Below are 19,245 nucleotides of genomic sequence, written 5' to 3' on the forward strand. Positions count from 1 at the left end.
ACAGGTTTCACTTCCTTCTGTATGCAGCTTAAACTCCAAGATAAATCATTTCCCAGTACCCTTTTGTCAAAAGCCTCCAATTTCCTTTTTCTGAGCCTTCTGTGATCTTAATCTACTTGAATGCTATTGCCTACCTGTTGGGAAGATCCCCTGCACCTGTGTGGGCTGGTGACCCTTAACGAGTCAGGTCTTCCCCTCTCCACCCAATCTCCATAGGATCCTCTATGGGTGACTCCTTTTCCTCCTACACTAGCAGTTCTACATGTTTAAGTGTGGGCAGAGAGGATGGCCCAGCATTAGCTCAGGGTACTTGTTATAAATGCAAATTATTAAATCTACTTAAACCTCCAGGATGGAAAGCTCTAGGGAGAATATGAACAAGCCCTAGAGGTGAAGTTTGAGAACTACTGCCCTTGGGCAACAAGTTCAACTATTACAATCAGTGGCCTCAGCCTTCAGGGTGTTCCCTAATACTCCAGTTCAGACCAGGAGCTCAGATCATGAGCATTTAAAGAATACATAATAGGGGCCAGCCAGGATTAAGACACAGCCATGATTAAAAGATACATACAGGAGGCACTCTCTACTCCAAATCCTCTTATCCACCCAGTCTTCATGCACATCAGACTCTGAATGGAGCCTGAATCCTGTGATGCAGGCCTGGCTGTTATTAATCATCACTGACTCAAAGAAATAGGCTGGCACCAGTGCTTACCATAGCTCTTCTATCTCTTTTCTCTAACTGCTCCCTCCTGGTGTCCTCTAAACCTTTTCATAAAATAGTTCAGCAGTCTCATTATTGAATAACTCCATTCCAGGTAGCTTGTTATAACCCTGCCTCTGAAATATATATATTTAAAAAGCCAAGGGTTTGCACTAATTTGTTCTCCCTTTTGCTGTATGGTCGGAGAAAGATCTCAATAGATGCTGTTGCAACTGGGTGCTGCATGCTTGACCATGAAGATGAGTGCAGCCTATAGAAAATCATCTTAGCCACTTACAACTCCATCCCACCAATCCAAGTTAAATACACCCATGGGGGTGCAAGTACATAGTGTGTGTCCTATAGGAAACTGGCTATAATACTTGACAATAGTATGTAGATTCTAGTTTGAGGAGTCTTGAACAATAGGTCAAATAAATAGAGGTTCAAACTCTGGAAGCAATTAAGGAAGAGAACCAGCTCTCTAACTTTACAAAGGAACTCAGACATCAATGAAACCTGCAGGAAAAGAACTGAAAGAACATAACTGAATTTAAAGAATCAACTAGAAAACTATTGGCCAGAGGCAAGCTGGGACTTCTGGATATTTATCTCCACAGAGTTGAATTATGACATTTCCACAGAAGACGAATTTGGTTTATTCCCCTTTCCAATTCCTTGGAGCTAAATGAGTTAAGCATTCACTTGACCTTCTCATTTCTTTAGATAAAGGCAGAACTGCTTTTGTAAAACAAGATCAGCTCCCCAATATGTCTTTCTTCCGTTTCTACCTCCTACCAGCTCTAATTTTTATAATTCCAAGCTTGGTAACATTTCATTCCATTCTGATACCCGAATGCTCCACGCTCTATAGATTAAGACATTCATAAAACTCAATTATTTTTAAAGCAGCTATTATGTGCCAGCAGGCACAATTTCAGGTACTGGAATACAGTGAACAGATGAAACCCATTCCTAGGTACAAAAAAAGATAATCAGGAGAAACACACTCAAAGTAAGTGCAATAAATGGGAGAAAATCTGGATATCTATTTCCTGTAACCAAAAGGATACAGCTTCAGCAGTTACCATGGTATTTTAAACTAATGAGTAAATGTAGCTAAGTAATAATGATCACTAGCAATTATCAACACCATAAGGAGAGAGATACTCAGATTTTATGTGCCTTCTGATGGAAACACAGACCATCACTCTGCAATCAGTGGGGTGAAGGGAGAAACTATCCAAACCTGATCAAACTGCTGTATCTAATTACCAATTTACAGCAAACAAATAAACATGCTAAGTATATATGGGGATACAGTAGCCAAACCTGGACCCGGGTAATACTTTAGGACGCCCCCTCCCCCACAAATCAGAATTTCTAGAGATGGACCTATGCTTCAGTATTTAAATCTTTAAAAATCCATCCAGCGATTCCCATCTGCAGCCAATTTTGAAAACCAGTATTCTAAAGCAGTGTTGTCCAACATTACTGCAAAGAGTTCAGTGCAGATTCATAGCTCTGAAGTGAGGTGTGGGGTTTTCTCTAGCAAAGTCTTTGGACCACACTTGGAGAGGCAAAGCTCTGGAGAGTTTGGAACACTGAATCTCAAACTTGGCTGCCCCAGGAATCACTCAGAATTTCCAAAACTACTGTCTGGATCTCACATCCACTGATTTTGATCCAACTGGTACAGGGTGTGGGGTCAGGCACTGGGTCTTTTAAAAGCTCCCTCCCCCAGATGATTCTAATATTCCACACCACCTCAAAGTCAACATCATCAAGGAAGGCAGAAAAGAAAGGATGGAAAGAACCTGTTTTTGAGTTGACTGTCCACTCAATCAACCTCTAGTCTTCCATCCATCCATTCTGTCTAACCAGAATGACTTAATTTGCAGTCAAAACCATCCTGATTACAATATTAACTATATGAAAATAGAACTGAAAAAAAGTATAATATCTCCTTAGAATCATTCAACTTACTTATCTTCTAGCTCATAATTTTGTATTCCACAGTGATAAGCACCTTCAGCCACTTCTACTTTATGGAACTTTACCTACATCACTCTGACTCTACACCCACTCTTGACAGTCCAGAAGTAAAATTCCTCCATGAACTTTTACTTCTCTAAAAGACACAGGCAATCAGTGCTGCCTTCTAATAATTGGTTTAAGTGGATCATCACAGGAAGATGCTAGAGCCAGAAATCTAAAAGAAAGCAGCTTAACAAGTATGGAACCATGTTTTTTTTTTGTTTTGTTTTCTTGGTGCTGGGGATCAAACTCAGGGCCTTGTGAATGTTAGGCAAGCACTTTAAGAATGAGCTATATCCCCAGCCCTTTTCTGAGACAGGTACTTTTCAGTTGCTTAGGCTGGCCTTGAACTTGCTATCCTCCAGCCTCCACCTCCCAAGGAGCTACAATTACAGGTGTGAGCCACCATTTATCACGCATTCTGGTAAAGACAAAATTACAGGGTTGGGGTAGGGGTGCAGCTCAAGGGTAGAAAGCTTGCCTATGCTGTGACTCCCCGAGTTCCATTCCTAGCACTATAAATAAAACAAAATCCACAATTACAAGGATGAAAAACAAAAAGTGGGGAGGGACAACTAGAAAGAGGCACAGATCATCTTTGGGGTTCTATTCGAACTACTTTCTTTCAGAACTATTCCATATCCAGATTGTGGTCACACAACTTTGTCAAAGCTCGCTGAAAGAGAATAAATTTTCTATATGTAAATTATACCTTGAGTTTCAGAAAATCTTCACAAAAATCTAAATTAATCATAAACCCACTTCAAAACCATAAAACTTCTAGAGGAAAACTTCTGAGAAAATCTTTATGATCCTTAGGTAAGCAAAGATTCCACACATGATACAAAATAAATAAATCATAAGCAAAATATTTACAATATACATTTCTGAAAAGAACGTTTACTCAGAATATGTAACAAGAAACAATTCTTACAAAATATGAAGAATACTACATCCAAAGACATATACAAATGCTTGTGACAACTTTATTCTTCAGTAATTAAGTACAGGAAAACAATCAACAGGTGGATGGAAAAACAAATGAAGGTACAACTATACAATGGAATACTACCCACAGTACAACAAAAACTTACCACATTATTCAATTTGTGAAATTTCAGAACAAATAAAACTAATCCACTGGGATGGAAAGGAGATCAGCACTTGCCTGGGAGAGAGGTGTGAGGGACTAACTTAAAAGGGTGCAAAGGAACTTTCTGAGATGATACAGATGTTCTGTTTGATTGGGATGGAGGTTACACAGGGGAATTTAACGTCCAACTCTACACTTATAATTTATATATAAATATTCATTCTAACTCAATATTAACTTGATTTAGGGAAAAAAAACCAAGCATGGGGAAAGTGGAGACAAGGCATTTACATTTTTTTTACTAAGCTGGTGAGGATGGTGACTACTATCTTGACTTTCCAGTGTTCTTGAACTGTTTCCTCATAGTAAAATGGAGGTTATACAGGACCTACCTTCTAGAAATAATGTGCATAGTAAATGAAAATACATGGAGAATACCTAGGATGTATTTCTGTGCTCAATAAGTGTCACTATTATTACTACTACTAATAAGCCCCCATAAGACAGAAATAAGCTTAGTGAAAAAATGTTTTCATAACTACATCTAACATTAATTTGAAACTAAAGATGATTTATAGTAACTACTTTAGCTAAAATCTCAAAATACAAGCACACATAGGTCCCCCTCAAGCAGTAAATTACTATTTCAGCTATCCACTGCTACATTTCAAACCAGCACAAAGCTTAGTCAATGAGAGCAACAATCACACTGTTCACTTGCTAGTGTTTCTATAGCCAAGATTCACTGGTTCTGAGTCTCACTTGGGTCATTCTTCTGGGCTCCTTGGGCTGGGCAGCTGGAGGGGGACCTCTGGCATGTTACTTGAGGCTCCCAAGAACATAAAAGCTCAGGCTGTTAACTTCTTTAGGCTGAAAGCCTGGAACTAACACATAGTCTTCTCTACTGTGTTCTACAGGCTCAGGGCAGAAACATCAAGGCCCTTTGCTGTACGAGGTATAAGGAGGAAATCAATAAAACAGACTGGGTTTCAAACAGCAGGGAAGACTGCAGAATCACTTGTGGTTATAACAGACTAGAACTTATTGCTGTAAGGGCTAGAAAAACAATGGATTATAAAAAGATTTCTTTTTTAACAATGTGTTCCTCATATGGGGATTACTTGCTTTACAATTATATGTAGCCACTTTAGGATAAAAAATGTAATTCTGTCAGTGTAAGACTGAGGGGAAGGGGTAATTGTGTATATATGAAGATCACTAAGGAAGTGTGTGTTCTTAAGAGAGCATAGCTATCCAAGCATTATAATCTTAACAGAATGTTTATCATGGCTCTAATGTTAACACCCACCCCTGTGGCCAGCGCATGGTCAGATGAGGGCACCTGGTGCAGACAACCCCATCTTCAACACTTCACACAAGGCACTGTTTTAGAGTCTGCAAAGCATTTTCACATAATTATCTCACTTGTTCCTATGAATTAAGCAGGGTTGACATCATCTTGCTCTTTCTCACACTCATTTCCCAATTTTAGATGCTGGTAGAAAAAAAATGAGGGGAAAAAATTAAGGTGCAATTATTATGACAAAGACAAGGCAGAATAACTAAGTAAAGGTGGCTCATAAAATTATTACTCACTCATTCAAACATGTATTGTGTATCTACTACTGCCAAGCACTAAGTTACCAAAAAATATTCCATTGAGGAAAGTAAGAAACAAGTTTATGTGTATTTTAACACGAATGAATTACATAAGTGAAGAATTTTATTAATTGTCAGGAATATTAATCTAAAAAAGAGTGCTGCCTAACAAGCCCAGAAAACTAGATGTTTTAATATTTTAAACATGTTTTAAATAGAATATTAATACTATATGATGACTGAGAGGTAAAGCCAGCTGTAAGACAAGGGAATAGATGATGACAAAGAATGAGTTTTCCTAGATTTGGGCCAAAACTGGGGAGGTAGGCTAGAAGTGGTATTGAGGGTAGGAAAAAGAGAAAAGCAGAAAGAAATTCTCAAAACACAATCTTTAACATATTAAAAGAGCATGAAATTTAACACTCTCAAACTGCTAATAACAAAATAGGAGATTTTAAAAAAGTATATTCACCAGACAGCATGAATGGTCAAAATATTCAAATTTATGAAGATAATTTCTTCAAAAGTCCTTAAAAATCTGCACTGACCTTACCTCCCAACACCAGTTAACTTCTCACTACACATGTGCAGTCCAATTCTAGCATGGAGCCACACCTGGACAGTTAGCACATGAAATGTAGCTAGTCCTGAGATGTGTCACTATATAAAATATGCAAGAGACTGAGGATTTTATATGAAGATATGTAAAAGTATCAATTACATGTTGAAATGACAGTATTTTGGACATCTTGGGCTAAGTTAAATATATTAAATTAGTTTCACCTGTTTATGTCAATGTGGGCACTAGAAAACCTAGTAACATGTGGCTTACATTCTATTTCTATTGGAAAATGGCGCTCTATGCCACAGGCTTAAAGAAACAGGAACATCCTATTTGTATAAACTCAGATGTTATAAATGTTAGCTAAAAGTCATAAATTTAGCTCTAGAATGACTTCCACAGAGGTCTAAAAAATTGAAGGTAGTCTCATTTTGTGTACAGTGCAATTTTTTTAGGATACTGCACATCCAGAAACTTGGTTAGATTAAGGAAGCAGTTTATTACTATAAATGTATTCACACATCTGTGCAATACAATTATGCAGAACTAAAGATCTAGAGATGGAGCTGAAAGAGGAATGACGAAAACATCCTGCTGCTAGACAGGGCCCCTCAGACACCCTGCCTGGCTGAATGGACTGTGTGTGTGTGTGTGTTTGTGTGCACTTGTGCAAGTGCACTCCACCACCCACCTGGGTCCTGCAACCTCATTTCTCTCTGAGGTGACAGGGAAACAACCTGCAGTGGGAGAATGCCGCATCATATCCTTGGGTGATATGAGGATCCAAGACCAGCAAACCCCCCAAACCACAGCTGGAGGCAGCCTTGTTTCTAGAACCACAGGAACTGTGCAGGCCACTGCTAAGGCCTTGCTGGAGAGAAAGCAAGGTAGGTGTGGGGATCTGACAGTTGCCTAAGTCAATCTGTTCCATCCCCTAAACCTGGTCCTGTTCTATTTTAGCCAATGGCAACATTTCCCTCTTGCACTAGAAATCAGAAGGTTATCCTTAACAGCTCCCATATCACAAAGGCTTCTTGCCCATTCTAATGAAATCTCAAATGCGTGTCCCTCCCAACTACAGAAGTCTACAACATCTTAGTTGGTCTTCCCATTTCCACTCTCTTCTCACTTCCCAGAGCACAGGAGGCATCTTTTGGAGGATGTAAGGCAGGACCAGAAACTACAGATCAGGAGCCAAATTTGGCCCTGAGCCTGTTGTGTTTTTATACAGTCTATGAGCCAACTATGTCCTCCCACCCTGCCAGCCCCTTTTTTCATCTTTAAATGGTTGGGTAAAAAATAATTAAAAAAAAAAAAAAAATCAATGGTATTTCATAACATGTGAAGAAAATCAGATGAAAGTTCCAACATTACATCTATGCATAAAGTTTACTGGCACACAGCTACAGTCACTCAATGCACTGTCTGACTGCTTTCATGCTACAAAGGCAAAGGTGAGTAATTGCAGCAGAGGCCACTTGTCCAGCAAAGCTTGAAATATTTACTTTTGGGCACTTTGCAGAAAAAGTATGCCAATTGCGGGTATAGATCATTATCTTATTTGTTGCTTAAAATCCTTCAGTTACTTCTCACTGTTTCTAGAAAAAAGTATGAAAATTTTAATAGAGCCTATAAAGTTATTCTTCACAGACAGGTGGCACACAGTTAAGTCCAGACTTCCTTGCCACTCCTTGCCCCTGTCTGCAATTCACTGGTGGAGCCAAAAATACCTTTTCTTTGGAGACAATCCCCCACCTCCATTCCCATCCACAGGTATGTTAGCTATCCCTCTCTCAAGCACTTACACCAACTGCATATCAATAATTTTTGTAGCAACCAGCTAAAGTGTGCCAACTCTTAAGCCAGGCACAGCACTACCTGTAATCCTAGCTACTCAGGAAGCTTAGACATAAGGATCACAAGTTCAAGGCCAGCTTGGAATAAATTAGGCATGGTGGTCCAAGCCCGTAATTTTAATGACTCAGGAGGCTGAGGCAGGAGGATCACAAGCTCTGAGGCCACCCTCAGCAACTTAGGGAGATCCTATAATTTTATATATAAAAGGAGGGGTTAGTACTATAGCTCAGTGGTAAAGCACCCCTCAGTCCAAACCCAATTGCACTAAAAAAAAAAAAAGTTCCAGTTCTAGAGTCACTGCTGGTTTCAGATAGTGGTTTTGCCACTTAGTAAACTTTTCACCCTGGGCAAGTCACTTAACTTTTTTGTACCCCCGTTTCCTTTTCTGCAAAATAAGCACAGTAACTGCACCTACCTCGAAGTTTAAGGGCTATTAAGAAAGTTAATTAGTACATGGATGGCACTTTAGATAGTGCTCCATATTAATCAATGGCTTAAAAAAACCAATTGTGATCCTCCTGCCTCAGCCTCCCCAACCACTGGGGCATGCACCAAAATGCCTGGCTTCAGAACTGTCTTTAAGGTTACTCTAGAATATTTTCTTTTTGGATAATAATCAAGAAGCTACTAAAAAAAAATGGTGCCAAGTATCACAACAATATCCAAACAGAACTTTGCTGTTTTCTTTTATCTTCCCCCCCCCCCCTTTTTAGTGAAGTGTGCTGGATCTCTCTACAATTTTGTTCAGCACCTGGAAACGCTGCTGCTGCTACTGATGTATAACACACTGGTATTATTGGTCCTTTAATATAAATATAAAATTTGAATTTTTTATACTCCAGCTTTGCTGTCAACTTTGGAAAAAGTATCTCAGCTTACTGTATTGAGTTGGCATTGTATAGAAATTAATAGTCATACTGGTTTAGAAATGTTAAACTTAATTTTTTCTGTGTGTGCAGGGATAACACACAAACAGAAAGGTAAGGTCTTATCGACATGGGTTTGATTACAGAAAATAATAAAATATTCTCTAAATAATTAAAAAAACCTATTAACTGTAAAGGCCAGTATTTGCATCTGATGTTCACAAATAATTTATTATTCCATCCTGTAGTTAACATTCAGCTCTTCATCTTACAAAAAAAGCAGAATTACATATCTGTAAAAGTATCAATTTGTTTCAAAGAGCCTGGAGGAGTCTTTCTGTAAACAAGCACAATAAAAAGAGAAATGTTGGCAGGAGACCCAACCATAACAGTTAAAGACAAAAACGAAGTATGCACACGCAGGAGTTAATTTCATCAATCCCCTTAAATCACCCTTCTCTGACTTTTCTGCAGGGCAAAATACAAAGGTTTCTAGAGCTTCCAGTCTAAAACTAATTTATGTTTAAAATTACAATGTCCTACAGGGAACTCTTATTATAAGCCAATATACATTTAAGAATATTAAAATAGTACTCTAGGACCTTCATGTTTGAGATATTTAGGATAAAATTACCCAGCAATTTACTGCCAATTAGCAGTTTGAGATATTCTGTGAGGCAAGGCACAGTGGCACATGCCTGTAATCTCAGGATTAGGCAGGAGAATTCTAAAGTAGATGCCAGTCTAGGCAACTCAGCAAGACTCTGCCTTTAAAACAAAACAAAACATGACATGACATTCTCTGAGAATACTAGATCAACTGTTCAGATTTAATTTGGTACTTCATAAATAAACTAGAACTAAGAATAACAGTTCTTTCAAGTGTGATCACTGAAGATTTCCTAATGCTTTCACTTGCACAATCATGTCCAAGTTCAGTTCTGACTTATTAAATAAATACAATTCACTCACAGACAATATTAAAGCTATTCACTTGTTATTTTGGACCTCAAGCTAAGAAAACCAGTGTGTATTTCATAACAAAAAATTTTACACTATTAGATTATGGGACCTGGTATGATACCATCTTGGCAATTTTATTAAATCTTTGAAGCCTCATTATTACTGGTTCCAAAGAAGACAACTCAACCAAAAGTGAACCACAACCAGAAGCCATGTTAACAGGCACACAGATATCCTAATTTTCCCAACCATTTTTGTAACTCATTGCTTACTACCCAATAAACAGTTTCCCAAAGTCCCAGCAAAGCCCTGCGTAATGCATCTCCTGACTACCTTTCCAATTTCATTTCCTACTCCCACCTCATTATGTTCTTGCCACCCCCGTACTTCCTTTCACTCTCAATCATGCCAAGTTCTTTCCTGCCTCACCAGCCTGGGCTCTTACAAGAGCCAATCCCAGCAGAATCCTCCAAGATAGAGTTATCCACATCCCATTCAACAGCACTTAGGATGCAGCTGCAATCAATTAACTTAGTACAACAGTAATAGTAAGATCTCAGAATAACACAATTCTCAAAAGGGTGGTCTGTGAACGCCCAGAGGTCCAAACTGAGATATCTATCTGCTTTTTATATTATGTTCACAGTTGCACTAGCAGTGCAAATGCAATGGTGGTAAAACTGCTAGAGTGGTGGTACCCCTTAGCATGAACTAAGACAGTGGCTACAACTAAATAGTAAATCATTTTATTCTTCACTACTACATAGAGAAGGGGGGGAAAGTCCATTTTCACTTAAAAATGCCCTTTAGAATGCAGTAAAAATAATTTAATTGAATCTTGATCCTTAGGTGCGTGTCTTTTTAATATTCTGCTTGACAAAACGGGATGTACAAATAAAGTACCTCTGCTACATACTGAAGTATAAGAGTTATGACTAACAAAAAGCACTTGGGCAATTGCTTGAGAAGTGGTTTGCACTAGCCACTTTTATCAGGGCATACTTATTTTTTTATTTCCAAGAACGACAACAAACTATATATCAAATTAGCAGATATTTTTCTGAGAATTAAATGAAGTTGTACATTGAAGGAAAATTCAAATCTCAAGGGGATAATAAGAATTTTTGAAAGCTTTTAACAATATCCCAATACTTTTTGAGATTGGTGGCAATACTAGCAAATGTAATTTTAAAATATCTGTATACAAAAATTAACCAACTGGGGCTGGGGTTCAGCAGTAGAGCACTTGCCTACCATGTGTGATGCACTGGGTTTGATCATTAGCATGACACAAATAAATAAAGACATTGTGTCCATCTATAACTAAAAAAAATTATTTAAAAAAGGAGAAAAAAATTTAAAAAATAAAATTAACCAACAGGGGATAAAGATCTATATAATAGTGAATAAGTGCCAACTAAAGTATGATGTTACAAAATCAAACATAGAAGATTCATTCAAAGTGTAAAGCAGTGCAATGGAGTTTAATATAACAGAGCATGACAAATTCATCCATGATTTCAGACTGTACACAACAACTAACCTTCAATAGACTCTCATGTATGGAGTTTTGGTGAATATCAAAGAATATCTACAGTTATCTGAAAAAGCTAATGCTTGTCCCTTTTCCAACCACACATAATGTGCAAGGCTGGATTTTCATCTTATAAATCATTAAAATAACATTGTAATGCAATAGATTGAGGAGTAGATATGAGAATTCACTGTTTTTTAAAGCCAGTCATTAAAAGAATCTTTCAAAACCATAAAACACCTTATCAAAATCCCAGTTGCTTTTCTGGCAGATATGACAAGTTGGTCTTAAAATTCATGTGGAAATGAATGGGACTCAGAATAGCCAAAACCTGGGCGGGGGGGGGGGGGGGGGATTTCCATGTCCCTATTTCAAAACTGACTATGGTACTAAGTACTTGCGTGGTTCTGATATAAGGCCAAACATAAGAGATCAATGGATGGAATGGGAGATTCCTTAAATAAGCGCTTAAATTTATGGGTCACTTGATTTTCCACAAGGGAATGAAATACAGACACATACTACAAAATGGATGAAACTAGAAAATACAACAAATGTGAAAGACACAAGTCACAAAAGGCCACATATATGATTACATTTCTATGAAATGTTCAGAATAAGCAAACCTATAGAAACAAAGTGTATCAGTGGTTGCCAGGAGTTGAGGGGAGGAAAACAGCGGGGAGTGACTGCTAACTAGTGGGGTGATAAAGGTTATATATGGAAAGATGCAACAAACATTGACATTAAAATAACATTCGCACTGGAAAAGTCATAACCACAAATGTGAGCTCTGATTATTCCTTGTACAGAATAACAAATGAGACTAAAAAAAAAAAAAAAAAAAGTAATTACAAACCTCAATAAGAATTGGCCACTACAGGACTACCCCAACCCACAAGCACACATCTGAATGTTATTAAGCTGCGGTATATATCATTTCACACAATGGTAGATTTTATACATGAAAAATGTTTTTACCTTTCAATTTTTTCCATAGACTATGTCAGAAAAGGACAAGATAATTAAAAATAGTCCAAAAACAATCTGTGTTCTACTACAAACAAAATATCTAATGACATCTTTCTCTATGAAATATACAGAGATAAAGTGAGCAGTTTTGATGAATTGCCTTTTGTCAAACCACACAGTTGTTTCACTTTCTTATAATCTTTCACATTCCTGTGATCCCATCCTCCTGATTAACCACATAAGAGGCTTATACATGACAAATAAGCTTTTAATTAGGGTCTAATGGTAAACTAGATTACCAAAACTCTCTGTGTAAGATTCCAATACAAGATGTACCAGATTGAAAGTAGTTTGCCAGATGATACAATTTTAACTTAATTTAGTTACCTCAGATTATGAGACTGCTCAGCTGTATTAGAAACAATGGACTATGAAGGAGCTGGCACATGTGGTTACAACCAAAACACCATAAAGCACTTCCCTGAAAGCCAGACTGAATTATAGGCGACGTGTCCTTAAATGTTTTAGCATTGTAAATAACAGGAAAATTACTTCAATAGAAAAACAGTTACCCAAGAATTATATTTTCTGTACTGACTGTATTATCAATGTTGTCAAAAATACACACAAAACTTAAAGTCAAGCAGTAAAACAATCATGGCATTTCAGTTTTAACTTAAGAAGGACTTTTAAAATAGTTTGTGGTATGACCAAGTTACAATGATAACTATTCAAATCAAGAAAATTTAATCAAGAGAACATTCTAAGAAAGGTGTGATTTCTAGATGAGCCTATTACTGTGCTTTCTTGACAGTCAACACAACAGCTTAGCATCACAACCTAGAAACACATATACTAAAATTTCTCCACTGTGGCACCATTTGTAAGCTCCAAGAAGTCTGAATACAAAAACTCTCATGAGTGGCTAGTACATGGAATCATGCTAACAAAAGACCAACCTTACCTCCCCCCAAAGGGAACCCACAAACTATAAAATATCCTGGTTCATAACAAAGGTAAACAACTTTATAATCAAATGCAAGACTGGAAATAACTTAATCCTCCAAAACATCTTTTAATCACTACATTTGAAAATAAATATGGAGAAAACTAAGTAGGTTGTACAATGTGACATATCAAGGACAGAGAAAAAAGGGCCTAAAAGTTACTGAGTATGCCACTGAAGGTTAAGTTAGCACAGCATTTAACAAAGAGCAGTTTAAATATTTATGAAGAAAAGCCTTAGGGGTAGCAGGTCACACCTGGTTTTTAGGAGGATGCCGACTAAAAGGAAGATACAACAATGAATAGAAATTGTTGGACATTAGGAAATTCTTTAGCAAAAGAGTGACAAAACACTTAGACTTTGTTCACTAAAGACTGGAATCATCAATCATATCCCCCCCTAAGGCCCTCCTCCAGTTTGGGATATGAACCCAGGGCCATCTGCATGCTAGGCAAGCCCTGTACCCTCGATCCACATCCCCAGCCTTTTTATGTTGAGGAAAGGTCTAGCTAAGTCGGCTCTCTTGGACCTTTGCATCAGTTTCAAAAAATTTAAAAAGTCAGGATCTTTAGGACATACAGGTGCTACTTATCTTCCATTAGTTGCTACTATCTGATGAGGGCAAGTTCTCTCAAAAGTCAGCCCATGTCTTGATCCCACTCTACAAAACGCAGGGGAAGAAATTCAGAGAACAGAAGAGCAACAGCATGGTGACTCAGGCTGCCAAGAGGGCTGGATCCAGGGTTCCACACGGGTCCTGGGGAAGTAGCCTGTCAGTAACTTTAAAAGCCTCAATTCGATGCACGGTTAAGGCTACAGCTGTTCGGCTTCCCCATTATACACCTGCGATCTGGCACCGCACAACACAAGGACTGCCCCCTAGGACTCCTGGCGCGCTCAGCCTTTGATCCCCCGCCACACTTCCCCCAGCACTTTAGGGCGACGGTAAAAGGATGAGTAAGCACGCTGTAGCTGATCTCGGTCAAAGAGCACAGACCCTGGCACCCGCGGTGGAAAGTGGGGGTGAGGAAGCGAAGCGAGCAGGGAGTCTGTCCAGCGAGCACAGGCAGTTACAGACGTCCCTGTGGCAGTTATTGGCACCTCGTTCCGCAATCGCTCGGGACTCAGCCCCTCGCCCTCGCCACCCCTGCCCCTGTGGTCAGGTGCACAGCCGAGTCACTTCCTAGGATCGGCACCGAAAGACGAGCCCAACTTCCCCGGCTGCTGCCTGTCGAACCCGCTGCTCTCCGGGAGCACGGTCGGGCCTCCACTCCGCGCACTCAGAGCGGACACCGGGAGCTCGCCCGGCCCACCGCCCGGCCCGGCCCTGCGCGGCAAAAGGCCACCGGCCGGGACCACCTTCCGACATCTGTCAAACGCTCCGGAACCGAAGAGGACAAAGGCCTGTGAATTACCGAGCAGCCTGACAAGCATCTGACCTTATTTCTTCCCTAAGAAAAATAGGGCAGCGCGGGATCCGGGCGCCTTTCCTCGCCCTCCCGCCTGGGCAGTCACCCAGGGGGCTCCGCACGGGTCCCGCGTGGGGAGCCGGCCCTGGGCGCCCGGTCCGCGCGGAACACCCGGGTTCCCGGGAAAGGCCGAACCGGCCGCGGACGGAGGCACCCCGGTGCCGTCTCCTTTGTTAAGACCCCACCGACTCGCGGCCGGGGAGGGGCGAGGGAAGGCTGCACGGCCGCCAGAGTGAGCGGCCAGGCGGGGACAGGTGCGGCGGCGCTCCGGGAGCGCGGCGTCGGCTCCGAGGCGTCCCGCGCCTCCGCCGCCGCCCCCGCAGCCCTCGCCCGGGCGGCCGCCGCCCGGGCTGCCGCCACCTCCGCTCAAAATGGTGGTTACGAAACGCGCGGCGCCCGCCCGCCACATGGCCGCGCCGGCCCCAAAGTTCGCAGGCCGGGCCGCGTCCCGGCGCCCAGGCAAGGCCGTGGCGCCGGCGCGGACCCTGGCCCTGACCGTGGCACCGGCCCGGTGGCGCCTGGAGGCCGCGAGGCGCCCACCACTCACTCACCCACAGACCGGTAGCCCAGGATCGCGATCTTCCGGGACTTGGACTGCGGCATCTTGGCGGCCTCCTCAGCCCCGGCCCAACCACATCAACCTCGACGATGGCGGCTCCTGCTGCTGCGATCGGCGGCGGCAGCGCCAGAGGAGAGCGGCATACAGAGCTGGGGCGGCGGCGGGCGCGGCTGCCTCCTGCTCTCTCGCTCGCGCCCAACCGCCCGGAACCGACCGCGCGACGGTGCCCCTCCCCCCACAACACGCCCACGTGACCCCGCGCGGCGGTCCGCTCCCGGCCCGCGTCAACGCCGCGCCCCTCCCGCCGCCGCGGCCGCCGCCTCCGCCCGCCGAAACGCTCGGAGGGTGCGTCGGAGCGACGTTTTACTTTAAAGGGAAAAAAAGGGAACGCAGAGATGCCCCGGAAAAGTCACGACTAAAAGTCGCTGCGTCACGACCCTCCCACCTTCTTCCGCCGCTTTTTAATTACGCCAGTTCTCCCCGAGCGGTGATTGGACAGCTCCTGTCTGCCCGCGCGATGACGCGACGGAAACTCCGTTTCCCATTGGGGGCGGCCAGAAGGCGGAGTAGGGGGCGGGGCTGCCTGCCTTGGAGTTAAAAATACACCCAGGCTGCTAAAGCACTGCTGGGCTTTTGCGCGGTTTGACGGCTTCGAACTACCACTGGGTGGGGGCTGGCGGCTGAGGGGAGGGGGAAAGAGAAGGTATCTTTGCAGTGATTGGCTGAAGTGGGGAGCGGGGGCGGGGCAAGTGGCGGGAAATGTGGTAATTGGCGAAATGCTAAGCGATTGGCGGACTCGCGCCCGCTGATCCCTTAATAGGCGTGGGGTGCGTGGCGATTGCGGGCTGGCTGTGGGTTAGCTGGCGCCGCCCTGGTTTTTCTGTATTTTACTCTTTTCTCTGATTATCGTCTTGCTGTATTAGCATTAGTTAGTCTGGGCTTGATGTAGGTGGCGACTAACCGTCATCCGTGGCTGAAGGACTGTGGGAAGAGTGGAGTCTGCGATCATTGAAAATGTCAGAAATTTCATTAAATCGGCGCCAGCCGCCCAGGGAACTCCTGAGGCCCGCACGGCGCGGCGCACCTCTCGCCAAATGGCGCCCGCGTGGGAACCTGTGGCCAGGGCGTCTGTGTCTCTAACCACTCTGCTCCTAATGGAGCGGGCACACGCCACGGCCGTCGCCCGGGGCGGCGCGGGTGCGGGGCGTGTTGGCGACCGCAGGCGCCGACGGACCCTGCCGCGGGGAAGTGGTGAGGGGGGCGGGGCGGGGCGCGGGAAGGGAAGCCCACCCGGCCCTGGGTCGGGGAAGCCAGGTCCGAGGCACGGGATGCCGTTGAGGGACAGGACGTCTGCTTGTCCTTCACGGTGGACTTTCTGGACCTTGGTGGTTGCTAAACGGGCAACCTACCGCGCCCACGACTACCCCCGTCCTCGGCCCTTTTGACAGCGTGTTGGTGTCGTCCCCCGCCCCCACTACCGGTCACGGCCCCGGGCCCTTTCCCAGTGGTCGAGGGAGATGGGTGGCAGGCCTCGAATTGGTGGGTCTGAAGATTTTAGAGCCCACTGCTCTGTAGATAGCCTTGTGGGACCCGAACAGTCCGAGGAAGACTCCCCCCACCGCCCTACCCAGGCCCTCCTGGGAGAGCAGTTGTGGACATGTGCCTCCTCAGAGGTCCACAGACTGAGGTCCTAGGCAACCAGGGGGAAGCGACAAATGTCTTTGAAGTTATACCTTTTAATGAAATTTGGCATTCTGCTGTTTGATTTGTGTACATGTTTTCATTATGGGGTGTGGGGGTGTGTGCTGGGAATCGAACCCAGGGCCTTGCACTGTACCACGGAGCTACATCTCCAGTACCATTCAAATATTTTAAAGCATTAGGTCTTAAAATGGACTCTCCAGAAAAACGTAGCATGTTTATCCAATGGATTTAGATGTCCCTTCCAAACTATGTTTTTGTTTTGTTTTGGTACTGAGGATTGAACTCCGGGTCGCTCGACCACTGAGCCACATCCCCAGCCCTTTTTTTTGTATTTCTTTAGAGACAAGGTCTCACTAAGTTGCTTAGTGCCTCCATGTTGCTGGGGTTGGATTTGAACTCATGATCCTCTTGCCTCAGCCTCTGGAGACATGTGCCACCATGACTTCCCAAATTATTTTTGAATTTATGGCACCACATTCCTTAGTGGATTGTAAAATCAGTTTAATTGGTGTTACCTTAAAAAAAAAAAAAGAAAGGACACACTACGTATTGTAAGGGTTGGTGTGTATTCGGTGTATGTACTTTTTATAGATGCACACATGGCATATCTGTGTAAAAATATGGTACTGGGATCCATTATAAATTATAAAATATATATTTTACTTTGCATTGCCTCAGAAAGTTTGAAAGCACTGTCCAAGGCTGGAAATATTAATATTTTTCTAGATTGAGAAGCACAATTGTAAAGGACAAATTCACTCAAGAAGTTTTCCAGTTATTGTAAACCCCTTTTATGTCAGACCCAAGAATTTAGAAGATACCTTTATTCCAGAGTGGAGAGAATTTGGTGTAAGAAATGATTCGGGGGCGCTGAGGCTGTGGCTCAGCAGTAGAACACCTGCCTAGCACTGGTGAGATGCTGGATTCCATCCTCAGCACCACATTATAAAAAAAATAAAAAATAAAAATAAAGGTATTGTGTCCAACTACAACTAAAAAAATATTTTAAAAAAAAGAAATAACTCAGATTACCAAAAATAATAGGAATCAATGATCCAAGAGACCTGACTACAGCCACACAGGAACTTGATTGGTTGAAAGGGACTGTTTTTATATCTAAAGTACCTCTACTAATTGAAATATAGCCTTAACTAGCCGGAAGGTCTGTCCCCGGTCAACTTCTCTGCAGGTTCTGCTGTCCTGTGGTCTCGGCTTGATGTCTTCTCTTCGTGTGTTCTTCCACTTTGTTCCTTTTTTTCTATGAGCTAAGAACTTGAGCTCTCCTATTTAAATTCCCAGAGAGAGGACATAATTGCTTCAATTAATTACCATCATCCCTTGAGTGAGAAGCTCATGTTAAACATGTGGTTGGCCGGGTAGTCTCTTCTGGCCCTACACCTCTGATATTGGTGTCTGTGGAAGTTATTTGAAATTTAACCTGTCTGCTGTTGTGGTATTTTTATTACCCTTCTGTGACCATACACACACATATATGTGTACATATTTATGGAACACATAAAAAATATATATTTAATTTCCATAGATAAATACAAAACATTTTTCCTACCATTGGATTTTCCTATCATAAGATAGTAAATCACTGCTGTGTTAGTTTTTACCAAATGGACATTTGTGAAATTATTTTGCATGGGAAAGGGTGACCCTAATTAAAATACATATTAAGGAGGTTTGCTGCTGTTTGAATATTTGATGAGGGAAGAAGAACTTCTAGAATCATCTTGGCATAAGCCAAATCAATCTATTATTCTCACATAAGGTGTTCAAAATCAAACTGCAGATTTGGGGAAACGATTGTCATTCTAATATGGGATCAAGTTGTTGGAGTCAAAGGGACAGCTCTTACCTGTGGGTGGGAGGTGCTTCCTCTGCAGGGAATTGGTGGTCCTGTTCTCAGCATTTTAGGATGAGAGTCATCTGGAGGAAGGCAACTCCTCTGACCTTCACCAGGATAAAAGAAAATCCTGACCTCTCCAAGGCAGGGCTCAGCCTGATCTACCCTCTGAAGAATGGAATTGCAAGGGGTCCTCCAAGAGATGAAAAATGGAGTGAGCCAGTCCCAATCCACGGAGGCGGCCATGTGTGAGAAAGCTCTTTAGCAAGGAAGTCTGAGGAAAGGTCTAGGGCTATGCAGTTGTTTTAAATTGTCTCAGCTATTATGGGTTGAACTGTGCCCCTCCAAAAAGGATATGTTGAAGTCCCACCTCTCTCAGAAAATGATCTTATTTGGAAATAGCAGTGCTGCAGGTGTAATTAGTTAAGGTGAGGCCATATTGGGGCAGGGTGGGCCCTAAAGCAATATA

The 19,245-nt window shown here is 42.4% G+C and overlaps 1 protein-coding gene across 1 annotated transcript in view; it reads right to left on the reverse strand.

Moving 5' to 3' along the window:
* Rheb (Ras homolog, mTORC1 binding) overlaps positions 1 to 15,464 on the reverse strand; it is a 44,405-nt gene extending 28,941 nt beyond the window's left edge. Inside the window, exon 1 of the mRNA XM_046429804.2 lies at positions 15,213 to 15,464. Within this exon, the coding sequence (XP_046285760.1) occupies positions 15,213 to 15,264 (52 nt within the window). The 5' untranslated portion in view covers positions 15,265 to 15,464. The remainder of the gene's footprint in view (positions 1 to 15,212) is intronic.
* Between the last annotated feature and the right edge of the window lie 3,781 nt (positions 15,465 to 19,245).

Source organism: Marmota monax, unplaced genomic scaffold (genome assembly GCF_021218885.2).
Source record: "Marmota monax isolate L192 unplaced genomic scaffold, Marmota_monax_Labrador192_F-V1.1 WCK01_AAM20220418_F8-fsc00193, whole genome shotgun sequence".
Classification (NCBI taxonomy): Eukaryota; Metazoa; Chordata; class Mammalia; order Rodentia; family Sciuridae; genus Marmota; species Marmota monax.